At 22.9% G+C, this 21,522-nt stretch overlaps 1 protein-coding gene across 1 annotated transcript; it reads left to right on the forward strand.

Moving 5' to 3' along the window:
- Window positions 1-11,628: 11,628 nt before the first annotated feature.
- LOC113373655 (phenoloxidase-activating factor 3-like) lies at window positions 11,629-15,985 on the forward strand. Its single transcript, XM_026613939.1, has 3 exons — window positions 11,629-11,698; window positions 13,155-13,343; window positions 15,825-15,985. Exons 1-3 carry the CDS (start codon window positions 11,629-11,631, stop codon window positions 15,983-15,985), a joined length of 420 nt encoding a protein of 139 aa, XP_026469724.1.
- Window positions 15,986-21,522: the final 5,537 nt, after the last annotated feature.

The following is a 21,522-nucleotide window of genomic DNA, read 5'->3' on the forward strand; positions in this document are numbered from 1 at the left end:
TTGAATCAAAATAATACGAGAGATAAAAATATATAAATTGATGTAATCTAAATAAGTCAGTTTTCTATTTAATGAATACATTTATTATAAATATTTTCATTTGAAAATTAGCAGATGAGTGTTCTGAATGCTAAAATCAAAGGATCAAAAAGTTGAAATTTTAAGAGCATTTTGAAAAAATTAATGATATTTATTTTTTTCTAACTTTGAAGGAAATTTTTGCTGCACACTAGATAGTACAATATTTGGATCAATCATTTAATTATTTATTTAAATACTACTGTAAATGTAAATAACAATAAAATTATTTAAGATTTTCTTTAAAAATTTAAAATTAGAATAAAACTATTTTCGTTCAAATGGGACAATAAATAAGATAAGCTTTTTTGCTCTGATTTTTTTGAACTTCCCGAAGGAGAAGTTTATGTTTTTATCAAGAAATCCGATTCGCTAATTTTATGCTTTCTCGACGTTTCAAGCCATTCTGAATCGAATGAGACCAAATTTAGAAGAAGTGTGTGTGTGTGTGTGAACAGATTTTTTACCGTAAATCGACGTTTTCTCCAAAACGGCTGGACCGATTTAAAAAATTTAAAAGCCATTCGATGTATCTCGATGAGAACTAGCATTTCTAAGTTTTGTGCGACGATAGGTCGGGCCGTTTCTTTGTAAATCGCAGATAAGTGAAAATTTTTCGTCTACGACTACTTTTAGACCTTTGATCGATGTTTTCTTAAAAACGGCTGGACCGAATTAAAAAGCCATTTGATGTATCTCAATGAGGACTATCGTTTGTCAGTTTTGTGTGATGATCTGCCAAGCCATTTCTTTGTAATTTGGAAAAAGTGTTAAACCTTTACGTCCACATTTAAGCTCAAACTACCGAATCGATTTAAAAAAATCAAAAACTGTTCGAAATATATTAGTTGGGAATGATACTGATCAGTTTTAGGTAAAAATCTACCGAGCCGTTTTCTTGTTAACTGTTGAAAAAAAATTTGAGCCAATTTTTATGGAACTTATTTTGGCGATATATATCATGGTCTTATAGAACTTACTGAAATATTACGGCCTTACGACAAGTAGTTTAATTTTAAAAATTCATCAAAGTTTGAGAAAATGAGTTGTTCTTTGGACATTTGATAAAATTAAAATTAGACGATTTACTTGGTATAACGATGGAGTACTTGGTCTTAATGAACATACGAAACCATTAATATCCTACGGAAACTGGTTCAAATATAAAAATTATTGGTTTTTGAAAATTTGCTTTTAAAAATACTCCGACCGGTTGACGTGTTCGATTTTCAATAATGTGTAATAAATCCACTTCGAATATTTTTAACTACTTATAAATTAATTTACTTGTCATGGATTAAGTCGATTATTTACATAACTCGGGAAGTTCATGTAACTTGCTTCAAGGCAAAATACCAATACCAACTAGTTTGCGCTCATAATGATAGAAGATAATAAGATAAGCTTTTTTGCTCTGAATTTTTTTAACAATTTTGTTCTATATCAGGAGACAGTGGCGGTCCTTTAGTAATGGAGAGCCCAAACGAGAGGTACCTCCTGGCTGGCATAGTATCATTTGGACCCCGGCGTTGCGGAACGGCGGACCTTCCGGGGGTCTATACGAGGGTCAGCAGTTTTGTGGATTGGGTCGTTGCTAACGTCCGACCGTAGAAAAGTAATTTTTTTAAATAAAATGTAAACATTTAATGTAAAATTAAGTAGAATATAAAAAATGGTAATTCAAATATTATAAATTTGAAGGCAAGCACTGATGGTTAGCTAAGAAATGGCAGAAAATGCTTTTCCAGCAGATTCAGTTTAGATTTAATATTCAGATTCTGATTATATTTATAGTGTCAATATAATTATAATTTTCATATATATATATATATATATAAATATATATACATTATATGTACATATATATATATATATAATATATATATATATATATATATATATATATATATAGTTGGTTGTCAAACGGATTCAAATTTCTATCAGGTGGATTTTAATAAGGCCAGCTAGTAGATATGTGTTATATATATATATATATATATATATATATAATATATATATAACCTGATAGAAATTTGAATCTATTTGACAACCAACATTTCACACCTTTTGTTATAAAAAATTCATATCAATCCAAAATTAAATAAAATCCGGAAATTTGAATATGATGGATCAATACTATTGATTAAAGTGTTTTTTTAAACTTAAGTAATAAATAAAATAAAATAATTAAAGATTTGAATAAATGAGTACATTACAAAATTTATAATGAATAACCAAGTGACTTTTATAAATTTGTTATATCGTATTTGCTATTACGTCCTATTTTAACATATTCTATTTATGCTGTATTTAAAATTGGTTTCATTGGTCACATATACTATTGGGAACTTACTATAAGCCCTTAATATTTTCTTTGAAATTTTTCCATACATTTATGATTAGACACTCACCGATTTTAATGATATTTTTTTAAACTTGTGATTATTTACGAATCACTTATGATATAAATTTCCGTCTATATATTGATATTCATATTATCCTGAATCTAACATGGATAAAGTTCTGGGGAATCCGAGTCCAAATCTATTAAATGTTTGATTTTTGGCACTTTTTTAATTTTTTAGCATTTTTCTACTGTAATATTAAACGACCAATTATTTTAAGAAAATCATTATTGAAAATTAAACAGAGTGAATAAAACAATTTAATATATAATTTAATAAAAAATGAAATATTCATGAAATTCTATGAACATATACACTTAAAATACGATTACTTAGGTTTAAATGGATAACATAAAATCAGTTGTAAAAATAACATATTAATTCAGATTATTATATTATTTTCATTTTTAGTAGATATAAAATTAAATTTACAAAAACTCCTAGCAGAAAATGAAGTTTCGGTTGAATATAATTTAAAAAATCGTCTAATAAAACGTGTTGAAAACATGTGTCATATTTAATCAATACAATATAACATTCATTTCCAGATAAAATGATGTATACATATATGACTATATTAATTTAAATTCACAAGATATATTTCTTATATATATATATGTTATATATATATTTTATATATAGTCCAATTTTTATATATATTGGGAAAAAATGCTGACCTAAGACGGTTTGCTGAATCCCAGTTATTTATCAGTGCGTAAATAAGAGAAGTTCTTCTTTGCTTTTTACAGTTATTAAAAATACATTACGTATGAGTCTGATTTTTTTAATACTCGAAAAAAAATTTTCCACTTGAGCATTTCTTTTTTAGATTTCGGAAATATTTATTTTACTTGATTGCACTTTTAAATTCAATATATCAGATATTTGTAATTCTATATAATTTAAAATCCTTATATATTTTTTTGTTTTTGGAACAAAATATTTGTTTTCAAATTGTCAATAATAGCTGAAAAGGTACAATTAAAGACGATTTTGTATTTACTTTCTTTATTTCTTTCTTTCTTTCTTTTTTCTTCTTGTGGCTGAAATTTTAATAATATGTTTCAAAGTCGAAATAAACAATTTCAATAAATATATATATATATATATATATATATATATACATATTTGTGCATTACATCATGGAATCAATTAGTTGGTTATTGAGTTAGTTAATTTGTTGTTAATAAAATTACAATGCCCAATTTTCAAAAGCTATGAAAAACCTGACATTTCAAACTACACGTATGAATTTTAATTAAACACGCCTATATTTGTTTACAAGTTTCTGTTTGAAACTTCAAAAATTTATAAAAATGATACAAACTTTTAACAGTGCAGAATAATTGGAATGAAAATCCATTATGCGACTTCAAGTCATTAATAAGCGCCCGTGATTTAATAAAATATTTCATTTTTTACCAAATTGCGATATTCAAATACACATCATATTTTTGCTATTTTATAAAAAAAATATAAATCTTTACATATAACAAAATTGCAAATCATTATACATATGCAACATTTTTTTATTCATCGAACTTTATTCATGACTAGCAGATATTTGACCTCAAGTGGTCGTAATAGAAATAAAATTATAAATTTGCTAAAAATATTTATAAAACAATTTGTACAAGAATTAGGACGAATCTATCACTTTAAGGGAATAGTTCTAAAAACTTCTACTTAGGAATTGAAATAGTAATTGATAGATGATTTAAAAATTAAGTATATTTGCAATGTTTTTGCGAATGGCTATTTTCTATATAATTGATTTTCAAAAATATTTTTATGCTTATATGTACAGGGCAACAATATTAATATTAAACGACCAATTTTTTTTAGAAAAATCTGCCTATCATTATTGAAAATTGAACATAGAATGAATAAAACAATTTAATATATAATTTACTAAAAAATGAAATATTCATGGAATTCTATGAACATGTTCATATTTCTATGCATAGAAAATACCATTATTTAAGTTAATAGATAACATAAGATCAGTTGTAAGAAATAACATATAAATTCTGATTATTATATTATTTTCATTTTTAGTAGATTTAAAATTAAATTTACAAAAAATTCTAGCAGAAAATGAAGTTTCAGTTGAATAAAATTTAAAAAATCGTCTAATAAAACGTGTTGAGAACATGTATCATATTTAATAAATACAAATTGAATTTCATTTCGAGCTAAAATGATATTACCACATTATGAATATATTAATATATAAGAAATATTTCATAATTAAAATTAAGGAGTAGTTGAACTTATGGAAAACAATAGAATGCAAAAATATTCTTAAGATCAGAATACTCCTAATTACAAAAAGTGAAAGTTTAACAAATAATTACAAAAATATGGTCAAATTGTTTAATACAAATAATCTATAAATAATTGATAATGAGAAGTTATGAATATTTCTCAAACTTTTGAAAATTATGATTATTGAATTTTCTTTTTTGTATCAATTTGTGTTGCTCAATTAAACATTTATTACCAAATTTTGTATACAAAAATGTTAAATAATAAAATTCATTTAATAGCAACAGAAAAAAAATAATTAGCACAAAAATAACAAAATAATGTAGTTGTTATTAGATTATCACAACTAGTGAAATAAATAATATAATTTATTCAACTAGTTAAATTATTAGCTTAGATTAACCAATAAATACAAATTTATAATCCCATAAGTAGAATTATAAGAATGCATTTCATTGTTTATTTTAATTAAGAAGCGAGCAACATTTGCTCGTACATCATATTAATTTTGTACATTTTGTTTGATATTCAAACTACCATAAATAAATAATTACGTAAAAATAATACTATGTAGTATAGCAACTAAATATTTAGAGTACACAATATAGAAATATTTAAATATAATTATGGTTTTGGTATTGATACAAATGTTTACAAACCAATATTGCAGTTTAATTTTACTGGAAACCTTGAATTATCGGAAATGATTTATAGAAACAGATACATTTTACTTCTTCAAGATTTTTTAGAAAAAACTTACTATAAATTTGACAAAGAAGTCATGTTTTCTTATATTTCATAAAAAGTTCTAAAAAGATTATTTAATAATCTCCTGCATTATATGCCCAAAGGTATTTACTAAAGTTGCTATGGTATTGCAAAATATATTTTGAAAACAGTAATTCGTCATAAGATGAACAGTTTTAGGCCGAAATAATTAAAAGTAAATAATGTAAACAGTAACGTTATTTCTTTATTTATTTCTATATTTAATTGATTATAGAGATGTCTCTATATTAAATTTTATATAAAAAATTTCAACCATAATTTAAATAAAAATCAAACTAAAATTAGAACTCAATATAATTGATTAAGCTAGAGAAAAAAACATAAAATTATAAATATAAACTGTATTATAATTATGAAAAAAATACAATAAAAAATTTAATATTTAATATGTATTTTATTAAATATTATTAAATTATTTAATTTTTGGAATGTACATAATTTCAAATTTATCTGTTGATAAAGTAGAAAATAAAAAGCTAAGGAATTTACAATACATTCAGTTATGTCCTAAAAGTGGGACATATACTGTAGCATGAGGTCTATAAATGATGAATTCAAATTTCAGAAAATTAAAAAAAAAATTAATTGTATGGGCATTTCAGTTGCTGTTAATTATCTTCAAAAGATTTGTCTAATGCCAATTTGTAAATAATATAATAATACTTTATTTATTTAAAATTATTATATTCATAACTTTATTCCAACTGGAATCATAATTTTAGTTGAAGATCCTTAACCATATATAAAAAACAATTAACCAATGTAATTGCCCTCAAATTTTACACACACACACATATATATTCTCATTTACATAAATAAATTAATAAGGTTATAAAAAAATATTCTAAAATGATGCCAAGTGTAATGTAAAGTTAGTCCACGATAAAATTACAGAAACCTATTGAAAATTCATATAATCAAATTCAGATCAGTAAATAATTATATTCACATTTTATATATTTCAAAATTAGTTTCGGAAATTATACCATATCGAAGATAACGATATGAACAATAACTCATAACTTATTTTCAATTATTTATTACATAGATGAATATTCAAAAAAAAAAATTCAATTATGAATCTCTCAAAAAAGTGAGTTAGTTCTTGTGAATAATGAACCTAATAAATCTAAAAAATAATTTATATTCTTCTAATTAAAGAATTAAATTGATAGTGTGTTGTATAATGAACTTTTTTCAATCAAAATTGATTTTTCAGATTTAGGTCAAACCCGTGGAAAATAATAATTTTCTTTGCGATTTTGTTTGAACTCGCAGCATCAGGTAAGATGGTATTTATTTAAATTAAATAATTAGGTCAGAAGTTTAATAAATCGTATGAAAATTAATTAATACTATTTAAAACTAAAAACATATTATACATATTTTATTTCGTATATGTGACACATTTGTTTAAATATATTCTTGCTCATATTTATTATGTCTTCGTAATTTTATCATTTTTACACAGAATGTTGGTCTTAATTTTATATTTTAAAATTTGCATAAAAATCCCTAATATATTCTGAAATCCATCGAATATAAAATTGAACTTATACTAAAAAACGCCTAAAATTCAGTAATTTGTTTCATTGTTTCAATTTACATTATGGGTAGTTACTTTTATTTTACTTAGGATTTAATTATTATATAAGAAAATTTTACTTAGTATATTGTAATTCGGAGAAACGTGTTCATCAGTGAAAATAAAAAACTAATACAATTTAAAAAAAATGTAATATTGAATTATTTAAAATAAAAATTGGATTTGTCGTCTAAAAAGCATTTTTTCCGATATTTCCAAGAGATTTGCTACATTATTCAGGTATTTTACATAATCCATTCAATGAATAGAAATAAATATTCTAATTTACTTGAGATTCCATAAAAATTCATTGATATGGTAGTGAGAAAAATGAAGAACCTAAATTCTTATCGAATTATATCGTAAACCATTTGAAATATTACTAAAGGGTGAAAAATAATTTAAAGTTAAACCATATATCTTTATCCGCTGAATTCAAAATAATTCTTACGTATTTATATATGATTTTCATAGATTAAGGTAATGCCAAATAAATATTTTTTTTTAAAAAAAGATTTCCAATCAATGAGGAGCCTTTAAAAATATAACGTTCTTGACTGTAATTTTATTAGTATGTATTTATTTTACACGACATAATTTATACAACAAATTTATTATTTAAAGGAATAAAAATTGGATTGAAGACGACATTCTCTAAAAAATAAATTATATCCTCTCTTGAGTTAAATATATACAAGCATGATAACAATTTTATTTGTAGACTTTGCAAAATGCTTATTAAGGCAAAAATATATCATAATACGTCACAGATGTGTCAATTAAAACATATTCAAAATAGTAATGAATCATATAGATAATAGTTTTCATTAAGTTATATTATATTGAGGTAATGCAAAATAAGTACTTTTAGAAAAAAATGATTCTCTCAACCGATGAGCCTTTATAAGAATAACGCCGTAAACTGTAATTTTATTAGTTTTCTATTGATGTATTTATTTTACACGACATAATTTATACAACAAATTTATTATTTAAATGAATAAAAATTTGAGTGAAGACGACATTCTCTTAAAAATAAATTATATCCTCTCTCTTGAGTTAAATATATACAAGCATAATAAAAATTTAATTTGCAGATTTTGAAAAATGCTTATAGTTTAAGCAAAAAACTAATGCGTCATAAGTATACCAATTAAAATAAAATATATTCAAAATAGTAATAAAATTCATAGATAATACATTTTATATACAAGTTGTATTAAACCTCAATGATATTTATATTATGATACATAAGAAATAAAACGTAAGGTCTGAAATATATACGTTAAAAAGAGACAAAAATTTGCAAATTGATTCATGCAAATTATTAGTTTTTTTTTCATATTGGTTATAAATTGTAATATATTTTGGCATTTTTTAATAGACTGAAGTCGCCACAAACGTCAGATTGTCGTTTGTTGACAAATTTTCAAGGTTTTCTACACAAGTGTCCAAAAATTTAAATTTTTGTCATCACAACTCTTGTTTAAATTGTATAATAATAAACAAACAATAAAATAACATCAATATCTTTTTTGCATATCAATTGTTCAAGAGCAGATTTTTTTTAAAATGTATGTAAACTTAATAATTACTGAATATTTATCGTAATTAACTATTTCAATTTTTAAAAAAATTTCACAATGACTCGTTATTTCAAAATTTCCAGATAGAAACTTAAGTGCTTCATCATTCTGATTTATAAATTATATAAATATAAAATCCTATTTGGTTTGAATTATTTAGAAAGTGTTGATAAAAATTATTATTTGGGGGTTTATTAAAATGATGAATCAAAATAGAAATTGATAATTGATACAAAATATTTTATCCCAAAAAACACAATAAACTCATTTTATAGATACACTTAATGATTTAATTAAAATTCATATATTTGACTGACAATAGTATTTGACAAAAAACAAACGTAATTATTACCATGATTATAAATTTGTATTTTGTATTCATATTAGTGACTATATAAAACCTATAAACTAGCCGAATACTTAATATAATCACTTTTCCACAAAATCTAGCAATATAAGATAAATTTTTAATAGTAAACATATTATATTGTGAAATGTTTTAACCACTTCCAAGCAATAAATAATAAATTGATAGTGATAATGTATCCTTTTGAATAATACGCCTACCATATGTTTATGAAATTGACTGTGAAGATTGCGATATTGTTTATATAGGTGTAACAGGATAATATTTAATAAAACTCTTGAAAAAAATATTAATATTCTTAAAAGATATTTAAAAAAAAAAACGCTTAAAAGAGATTTACAATATATTTCATCCCAAAAACACAAAAAACTCATTTTATTGATACACTTATGGATTTAATTGAATTGCAGAAATTTGACTGACAATAGTATTTAGACAAAAAAAATTAATTAATACCATAATTATATATAATTTGTACTTATTCGTGTTCATATTAGTGACTATAAAACCTATAGACTAGCCCTATAGGCCCTATTTATTTAATACAATCACAGTAAAAATATTATATTGTGGTTTTTTTCAACTACTTTTCCAAACAATAAATAATAAATTGATTATGATAATGAATCCTTATGAATATACTTCCACCACATGTTTATAAAATTGACTGTAAAGATTGCGATGCTGTTTATGTAGGTGAAACAGGACAACAATATAATAAAAACTCTTGAAAAGATTATTAATACACTTAAGAAATAATTAAAAAAAATGATTAAAAAAGCTTTGCAACATTTCAAAAATAACAATTAAGCCTGACAATAAAATAAAATACAAAAAATATACTGTATTTTGTACTCAATTTAATTTTACTACCAATTAAAAAATGAAACAAAATGCGCACCAGTTATCGCATAAAATAACAACCAACTAACCAGAATATACAATGAAATAATAAATTTTGAGAACAAATAATAAAAACACTTGAGTTTTGTCTATGTTAATAATCTTCATGTAATTATAAAAAAATCAATTTTATATCGGTCATTCAACAAAATAGCACACAATAAAATTTTGAAGCAGATCCACAAAAATCACACATGGCTCACACGTCAATGTTAATAAAATTATTTAATTATGATATTAAATACTCGTCGGTGGTTTAATAAAATAAGCAACAAATATCTAGAACATACAATTAATTTGAAACAGTTTTATAACAGTTACATTTGAATTTTTTACTGGAATAAAATACCAAACATTTACTAATAAAATAAATATTGCATGAATTACTTCTTCATTTAAGAGCAAACATTTATTAATATCAAGACCAAATCTGATAAAATTCCGATGCATATTTTCAAAAATTATACAAGGGCTTTGTACTGACTTTAATATTGATACAAATCATTTATTAAAGAAATAAAATAAATAAGATATTTTATAAAATACCCACTAAAAATAACTATCAAAAAATAATAATCCGAGGCAGATTCACAAGAATCACACATGAGTTTTGTAATAACTTATTATATTAATATTAAATCAATAGACATTATTTAGTTATGAAATGTAATGCACGTCGGTTATTTTATTAAATAAATGAGCAATAAATAACTAGGATATAGCATAAAATACGTTTATTAAGCAGATTTGTAAAAATTACACTTGAATTTTGTACTGGCTTTAATATTATTACCAATCATTTAATAATAAAAGTAGTATCATTTATTTAATAAAATATAACACTGAATATAAAATATAACACTGAAATACAAAATTTTATATAATTTTGAGATAGACCTAAAAATTATACACGAATTCTGTATTAATTTTAATATTAATACCAATCATGAAATAGGCACCAAATTACATCAAAAATTATAAAATTCTGAGGTATATGAGATTTCAAAACTTTTGTATTTTTGTCATGTATAATAAGATAATGTTTTTCTATATTATATATAAAAGTACTAATATAAAATATCTAACATGTAATGCAAAAGACTAATACCAAGAGTAAAAAAAACGTTTAAGTTATATAACATCGATTTTATTTAAAGAAATAAAATATTTGTTTTTGAGCATCAACTAAAATTTTGATGCAAATTCCTAAAAATCGCACTAGAGGCTTTACTGAATTATTAAAATCATTTATTCATCAGAATTTAAAAGCAAATTTACATCGGTTATTCAAAACATATGTGCCAGAATAACTACATTATACATTAAAATAATGAAATTTCGAGGCTTACACTAAATAAGGTATCTACAAACTGGTTAACGATAAACCAAAAAATTTGGTAATAAAATATGAGAAAATCAAAACAAATGTTGGTTAAAACTTGGTTTTGGTCATACATGAAATTAAAAATATAAATGCAGTAAAAAGGGCAAGTATTAGTGAGTAATAGTTACATGTGCATTTTGATTAATTGGAAAACTAGATCGGATCCATATCCTTTCTACAAAATATCAAAGGTATCAAAATAATGGGAGCAGTATTAAAATAGAAGTAATGAAAAGATTAAAATTGTGAATGAAAAAATAAAGATGATCGCCAACTTTCTAGAGAAAAAATACAGGAACTTGATAGACAAGGCACAAGAACATGGAAAAAGTTGTTTGACTAGAAAGTTTACGAATAAAATAGAAATAATGGATTAAAAAAGGATAAATTGTGGTGTTTTAAAATTATGAAAATTATTAACGCATTAAACATCAATGTATTTCATCATATAAATATTTGTTCGATTAAAGATTTTAATAGCTGAATAATCTAAAATATAATATACTTACTTAAGTTCTTAATCATATACATATTGAGCTTTTTCAAATAATATTTATTAAATATTGTTATTAAATCGATAGTTTAGTTTTGGAAAATTGCTTTAAAACGTTAGTAATTATTTGTGTTTGGTACTCTATAATTTAAATATTTTGTTAAATGGCACACAATCACTATTACACGACTTTGTAGAAATCTTTAAAACACAAATCAAAGTAAAAAGAATATTGTTCAAGAATTAAATTGAAAAAATGTTAAATATTTTTTAAAAACAATTATAAGAGATCATTTTTCGTTTCTGATCCCAACGGATTTGCTGGGTAAATTTATACTTATAATTACCTAAAAGCACTTATAATTATCTAAAAAAAATTCTATTTTCATAATGTACAAGAAGATAATTATAATTGGATTTATTGATATAGGTATTATAAGTATTATGCAGATAGTCACTTGTGTTTGAAAATAGTATTTGTATAAGTTCATATATCGAAAGTATATAATATGATTTACATTAGGACTAAACTAAATGCATTTTACACATCTTCTATTTCGATAAATAAACCATTATAATTTATACATTTGTTATCAACTTCAGATAAATTTATCTAAAAGTGTATTAAAAATGCTAAAATTTGTCACAAGTTATAACAAAAAATTAATGAATATCTAATAACTACATTGAAAACGATAGGAAATTCAAAATTTTCAATAACGTCAAAAATCCATTAACATTTCGAAACCTTTAACCCAGCCATTTATTTTCTTCAAAAACAAGAATTTCGTAAATAATTTTGCAAGTTCTGATAGCATTTTTTGTCTTATTAAAATATTTCCTGAAAAAAATGTATAAGTTGCAAAAATTAAAGTAATATCCAAATAATAAAATATGTTGTAAAGTAGGTGACTGCAATAAATTACATACCATAAAATAGTTATATTTTAAAAAAAGAAGTGATCTATTAATAAAACCAAATAGAAATACACACCAAATACCTCGATTAAATTCCATTCTTCCCTTTCCACTTACAATAATGTATTTATAAGTTATATAATATTATTCATAAGGCATATAATACTGTTTGAAATTTTAAATTTTTTTTTATAGCAAATACATTTTATCTAACGCAAGTAAATTTTCTTTTATTTTCAATTCTCATAATTCCCACAAAATTTGTTTTAAACATCTCTAACATAGGGATAATCAAAAGTTTTAGGTTTACCACATAATCATATTAAAAAAATAATAGCAAAAAATTAGAAAAGTACTATATATGATTTCAAATTCCAGATGAACAAAATTCTGAAGACTCACAGGAAGAAGTTGACCCTGATCTTCCAAATGAAGACCTAAACCAGCATAAGAATTGGAAATTGCTCAATGATGAAGATTGTGGTCTCAGTATAAGTGATAGGATAGTTGGAGGAAAAAATGCCAGTCTAGGACAATATCCTTGGATTGCAAGATTAGGATATGCAAGTAAGAGTAAAAATATTTTTTTCTAAATCAACTCGGTAAACATTTTACATATTCTGTTAACGGACTTGTACCGACAGTAATTCTGACAAATTTGATATAATAATTTGGTATGCCAAAAATTGTACCAGGCGTTGGAACTTAATCAGCATATCACTGAAATAAATCATAAATTATGAAAAATATTTGTCAAAAAACATCATAATTTGTGTTAGGCACAAAATATAGGTAATCACTGACGATTTGAAGGTTTTTGTAAAAAAATATTTGATTGTTTGTTTATAACTACAAAATCAGAGTAATAATGATAACTACGTCTTTTAAGGCAATATCATATTAATTTTGTGCACATCCAAAAGTACATAAAAATAAAAAACATATTCAATAATTAATTATTTATATTAAAAATAATTTAGGAAATATAATTAGGAATTAGATAAAATGGAAAAATAACAGTTAAAAATAGTTTTTAGTATTTTTAATATTTTCTTAAGAAGATCATTATCTGAAAATATCAAAAATACAACAATCTTCTGAAATATTTCTTCTAAAAATATTCTTGCAAAATAAAAAGTGAAAATGTTTTAAGATATAAATAGACAACAACTTTATATTTATTTACCTGTTAGTTTTATAATATTTTTTCTAATCGTTATAGATTTTTATGATTTGTTCATCAACTTATTTTTTTTTTTTTTTTTTTTAAATTTTATTGGCCTCCGCTTTACAGCATTTTTAGCCACATACATTATTCATTTTATTCTTCATCATATTCTATACAATTACCTATATATTTCTTATACTCATCATATATATACTATCTCTTCTTATATCCTAATCTTCTATTCAATTTTTCATTCTTCTTCTTGTTTCTCAATATGTTCTTCTCATCTTCTAAACTTCTTTTTATTATTAACAATTATTTAGAAGCGCCAGGAGTCGAACCAACGATCTCCGGCATGTGAGTCGGACATGCTACCTCTGAGCTACGTCCGCCACTTCATCAACTTATTATTATTTAGGATTATATTTAAACAATTTTGTGTGACCAAAAAAAAATTAATCAAAATTTTATATTATCATACAAATAGCTAGAAAAAATTATAAATGGAAGTGAAAATTAAAATTAAATAAAAAAAATCATTGCAATAGAATTTAAATTGCATATAAAATGATTTAAAATAAAATCTGGCATAAAATGAGTTAAAGGATCCCATTAATGAACAAATAACTGTTAATAGTTTACTTAATTTTATTGTTTCATTTAAAATCGTGAAAATCAAATATTTAATATTCAGCAATTTTTCTTAACACATCGTGTTCTGAATTATTACTCTTACAAAGAAATTCTGTTAAGACCAAAAGTTAAAATATATTTACACTTGTAAAATTTGTTTATTTGAAAGTTCTTGCTTTTAAATAAAATTCTTATGGCATATACATTTCAAAAAAAAATTTTTTTGTCGAAAGATGTTAATAGTCAGTTAATAGTTAATCTGAACAAAAAAATATTTTTTTAATTATATATATATATATATATATATATATGTTGCTCAAATGTTTTAACAAAACAAAGCGAAGAAAATGGGTCGGTTTTAATCATCATATTAAACTTCTTAAAAAACAAGCTAATAATTTTAACAAAATTTGCCACAGCGTGTGATTTATATTTTTGAGAAAAATATTGATAAATTTAATTGTGAAAATGATAACTTTTTTCATTACATCTTTTCTAAAAATTTGGTTATTGTAAAACTTACGAGTGACATTTCATGAGGTACTGGATAAGATTACGTCTTAACACTAAATTTTTTTTTTTAATATTTAGTGTTAAACAAAATTATGAGATACTATTGGTTACTAAATTTATTAAAGAAAATATTTTCAATTTCAATCGAATCGATTTTAAAATTTATTATTCCAATATTTTATTTCGTTACAGTTATTAGGTTTAAATATTGTGTTTATATTATTTGTTGCAGTTTCCAAATTTCAACTTGTTCCTTAAATACATATTTAACTTGATCTTTGAATTGATTTCTTGTACAATATCAAATACAAAAATATGACGTGTTGGAGATGAGGCAATAAATGATTTTTACTATCACGCAAAATTAGTGAATTAAAATTAGGAATAAATATTTACACAAATGATTATGATTGTCAGTGAGTTTTTTAGCGCAAATAAAAAATTATTTTTGAGATTAAATCATATCTATATGATTTATTATATGATGAAATAATTTTCTAGAAAGTAAATTTGTAATTTTATGTTTATTAACAGTTGTAACAAAAATTCGTCGTAACATACATATATTTAAAATCGATCGCCCAAAATATTTAAAATGCTTTGCCTAAAATTGATTAATAAAATAAGAACTTCCACTAGTCGGACATATTCATGCACTGCGAATTCGTGTATCGTGTATCGAATTTTATAAAATATTTGAAATTGGTAATTCTAGTGATTTTGTTTTGTTTCAGAAAAGATTTTGTATCCTGATATGTACGATTATTCTGATGCTGAATATTTGGATGAAAATAAAGTGCTGGTTTTCGAATGCGGTGCTTCTTTAATAAGTGATTTATATGTTGTTTCTGCAGCACATTGTGTGGTGGGCCTGCCTTCTTCAATAACATTGTAAGTAAAAAAATAATCTAACTAAAATAATTTTAATAATTTTAATCCGATTTAGCCTACAAATTACTATCTATTTTCCACGATAATACACCAGATTTTAACAATGCCTTGAAATATAATACTTGATATAAATATAAAATCAACATAGAAAAAAAATTGTATGCTTTAAAATTATGATTTTGAAAAGAAAGGAATTGTTGAAAATAAAATTCATTTACCCAAATTCATGAGATATACTAAAATTTATAATAATTAATTCTTGATTAAAACTCGTCAAATAACAGCTTATTATCAATAAATTTATGATTAATATTATTAGTATTTTGAAGTACTAAAAATTACGAAATATATTTATTGATTTATGTCTAAATAAGTCGATAGCTGGTTAGGTGTTTAAAGTATATGTAGATAACAAAAAACAATAAATCGATACAAAATATAACATTTTGGCAGTCATAATTGATGCAATCAATTATTTATATTTGCATGAGCACTCAAGTTACAATCTTTTTGCAAAAGATTTTCATATTATTAAATCAGTCAAAATTAATCATCTATTAGGTTTCTATAAGAATGAGTATTACAATGAAGATGATTGAATCTTAAAGAACAGATTTTAAAAATATTATAGTCTCATCCAGTGAACAGAACAAAATCATTCGAATATCAAATAAGATAGAAAGAGGAAAATATTATATATTACATATTAACTTTGGTAAAAAAAATTAATGTGATTAAATCAGTCAAGAGGTATTAACTATTGGGTTAAATCTCAAAAAATAATATTTAGAAATATCATAGTTGCATCCAGTATGAACAGAACAAAATCATTTGAGAATTAAATAAAATAGACAGTTAAATTTTTTATATATTATATAATAATCTTGGTGCCAACTACAATTATATAAGTAAAATTATTATTATCAATAAAAGCATTCATCGAGAAAGGTGACAAATGTTGCAATGCATATAATGAAATCATTGTATTAATAATCTATGCTCATTTCCTTATTTTCCACATGCAATTTCTACACATTGCATATGAGAAACCTACTTTCTAAATGACTAATAAAAATGATGGATAACAATCGCCTTTCACAAATGAATTAATAATAAAATATTAAGAAATCGAATAACACATGATATTGATTTAATATTTATATGATTCAACAATTATTGATTCTGAGAATTATGCTATAATAAGTAGTTTTATAAATTGGTTAAATTATATATCGAGCTTATAATAAAAATCATTATACTTTTAATTACATGAACAAAGTATATGTACAGTTCCTCAATAGCATTTTCCCAATATTTGTTATTACAATTATTCGAAATTGAAATAAAATATATATATTAAAAGAACGTATTCAAATACAAAATTTAAAATATTAATATAAAATTAAATTAAAAAAAAGTATATTTATCGAAAAGTTCACAAAATTCATCTGAATGTTAATTTAATTCAATCATATTGAAGATCACTGAAATAATCTATTTTTAAAGCAACATCTAAAAATTCGAAATTTGATATAATCCTATTGCTTTTAAATTTAAAACAAAATTTATCATTTTGGCATAATTTGTTGGTTTATTTAATAACTTTACATGTAAGTTTTGTCTAAACTAAGTTGTATTATAAATATGTGTAATGAGGCTACATAAATTAGAATCTATTTTGTTTCTGTTTGTTCATATATATTTATAAACGTAAACATTAATTATATTAAATAATTGAATAAATATAATTGAAAAAAATGTTTTATTTATAAGCATACAATATTCGGTAGAAAAGCAAACTCAAACTGAATAGAAGATATATTCTAAAATAGAGAATATTATAAAACTATTTTAAAAAAATACATATATTTTAATTAAATATGACCTACATTTCAGAGCCTACTAAAAATGACATAAATGAATGTGCAACTTCAAAAATCATGAATTTTAACTAACAGTAAGTGTTAAATATTAGTTAATGACTATAATAATTAATTTTGATAATAATTTTAATTATCTAGCAAATTATATCTTAATTTAATTAATTAGGATTAATGTAGAAAATAATTTGACGTGGGCAGTAGTTTTATAAAAAAGTAACTTAGAAAGATTCTAAAAAACGACAACAGAAAAAAAGCTAGGAAATATTACGGTAGGAAGTAGAAAAATTTAGAAAATCGGTAAAATTTATACATTCAAATTATTATAACAATTTTTCGTCTATTTTATCAAATGCTAGCAAATTAAATATTAATCCACTTAAATGAAAATATCTTACAAAGAAATGTCAAACATCTAAAAATTTGAAATTTGATATAATCCTATTGCTTTTAGTTTTAAAATAAAATTTTTCAATTTGGTATAATTAAAATTTTGCAGATAAATTTGCAGATAAGTTTTCTCTACACTAAATTGCTTTTTTTAAATATTATAAAGTTTGTTTTCATTTGATCATGTATTTATAAACTTAAATACACTTTCAATTAATTAATTATGTCTTATATATCCATGGTTTGAAAAAAAAATGAAAACTGTTTCATTTATAAGCACACAATATTCGGTAATCGTATGGTTTAAAATCCGCAAATGATATAAAAAGCTAACTGAAATTGAATAGAAGAGATATTTTAAAATAGAGAATATTATAAAACAATTTTGTAAAAATATTATATTCTAATTAAATATGACCTGCGTTTCAGAGCCTACTAAAAATGACATAAATGAATGTGCAACTTCAAAAATCAAGAATTTTAACAGTAATTGTTAAATAATAGTTAGCGATTATAATAATTAATTTTGATAATAATTTTAATTTACCCAAATTTTGGCAATTTATATATTAATTTAGTTAATTAGGATTAACGTAGAAAATAATTTGTCGTGGGCAGTAGCTTTATAAAAAAGTAACTTATAAAGAGTCTAAAAAACGACAACAGAAAAAATGCTAGGAAATATTACGATACGAAGCAGAAAAATTTAGAAAATCGGTAAAATTTATACATTCAAATTATTATAACAATTTTTTGTCTATTTTATCAAATGATAGCAAATTAAATATTAATCCACTTAAATAGAGATATCATTTTACAAAGAAATGTGAAACATCTAAAAATTCGAAATTTAAATTAATACTAATGCTTTTGATTTTAAAATAAATTTTTATATCAATTTGGCATAATTAAATACTTTTAGTTAATTAATTATGTCTTATATCCATTTGAAAGAAATTAAATCTGTTTCATTTATAAGCAAACAATATTCGGTAATCTTATGGTTTAAAATCTGCAAATGATATAAAAAAGCAAACTAAAATTGAATAGAAGAGATATTTTAAAATAGAAAATATTATAAAACAATTTTATAAAAATATTATACTCTAATTAAATATGACCAACATTTCAGAACCAACTATGAATGTCATGAATTAATGTGCAACTTCAAAATCATGAATTTAATACAGTAATTGTTTAATATTAGTTAATGATTTTTTGATTCAATTTGATAATCATAATAATTTAATTTTCTCAAATTGTAGCAAATTATATATTATTTTAATTAATTAGGATTAATGTAGAAAATAATTTGACGTGGGCAGTATCTTTATAAAAAGTAACTTAAAAAGTTTTTAAATGATACGAAGCAGAAAAATTTAGAAAAGCCGTGAAAATTGATTTATTCAAATTATTATTTTATTCATAATGATTATTTTTTATCTTTATTAATATTTTAGCAAATTAAATATAAATCTATTTGAATAAGATATCTTACATAAAAAACAATTTCGTGTGGCCTGAATATATAGAGTAGTAAGTCACTACAGAAAATTTCAGAAAATATTATGATGTAGAAGATAAAATTTTGAAATTGAATCAAACTATTAATTCTGATAATTTCAATGATTTTTTGTGCTAACAAATTCTAGCAAATTATATATTAACACACTATAGGCGGTCCCTGTACAAATATTCGCAATAATAAATTGATATGTGTAGAAGAATTATCAAAAATTTTAATATCCAAGTGTCAATAACAATTTCAACTGGATTTTAGTAAATTTTAGTAGTTTGTGCTAATGTGTATAACCTATGATGTCTAAAATGAAAATTGGAAGAGAAGTAAAAATGTTCTAAAAATTATGTAAGAAGTTCAAAGCACTAAAGTATGCTTTTCTACGAATTATTCAAAATTTTAATACCAAAGTATAAATAACGGTTTTAATAAATTTTATCTTGTTCTTACTATAATGTAATTATGTACAATTTGTAATGTTCAAAATAAAAATTTGAAATTATGTGCAGAAAAGTAAAAAGTGTTCTAAAACTATTAAATACAAGTTTAATGATTAGTGCCTTAGCTCGAATTATTTCAACTACGAAATTCAACTTTCAACTTTTAAATTCTATGCAGGAATAACAGCTTCAACTAAAGTTCAGTCAATATAGTTTTGCTTTGATATACATAAAACAGTGTCCAGAGTAAAATTTCTAAGGTATTCAAATAAATGTAAAAAAAATCCGAAATTCACACATTGCTAAATATATTACCAAAAAAGCGTTCAAATCAGTTTCATTCAAAATTTAATATATCGGTGTATATAACAGTTCTTACTAAATTTAAAAATTAGAAATGTGTTTTGTTTAAAACCCACTCGATAAACAAACCAAGATAATGTCGGCAACAAATAATACATTGAGTTATGAATAAAAATCATCAGACCGGAACTAAAATTTTCTCTACAATTAGAAAATTTCAAAAATATTTGGAAATGTTAAAAAATTAGATAAAAAATGCTATAAAATTTAAATTGAATAAATTATCATAAAAAGGTGAGATATAGACATAAAATATAACATAAGGGACAAGCAAAGGTTACGTAATATGGGCAAAATAATGAATATCATTTAACGGTGGTAGTCAGTATACTATTTAGCCTAACATATCCATATATTTATTATAGTGGATTAAAATATATTTTTATACTTAGCTAACACGCAATATCAGATAAAATTAAAAAATACTTGATAATGTGGTGTTTATTGAAAAACGATTTAAAACTCTTTCAAATTTGTGCAAAAAGTCAGTTGCCAAAGTCAAAAGTAAATATCATATAATATATATATATATAGATATATATATAAGATATATATATATATATATATATATATATATATATATATATATAGCAATGTTTCCCAAAGGGCGTTTGAAGCTCAGCAAACAACGTAAAAAGGAGCGATCCCAAGCAGAAGCCGACTAATTCTCAAAAGTCTGTTATTTTGATGTTAGTTTACATGGAAAAAGTATGATGTAAAAATGTGAGCACAAAAAACAAGAAAACCAAGCCTGTATAATACAAGTATATTCAAAACTAAGGGATTTGGAAGGCTTAAAAACATTTGGAAGCTTTGCACGGTACAACGTAATATGTTTTCTTGATAAAAGTTTCCGACTTCTAGCCTTACTATTTTTTCCGAAAAATTAATGGACGAGTATATTCAACACATACAAAAATACATCTCTCAAATTGCCAAATCCTAGTAG

This window comes from Ctenocephalides felis, unplaced genomic scaffold (assembly GCF_003426905.1).
Source record: "Ctenocephalides felis isolate EL2017-DRISC unplaced genomic scaffold, ASM342690v1 CF-g0.4_SCAFFOLD_01604, whole genome shotgun sequence".
Lineage (NCBI taxonomy): Eukaryota > Metazoa > Arthropoda > Insecta > Siphonaptera > Pulicidae > Ctenocephalides > Ctenocephalides felis.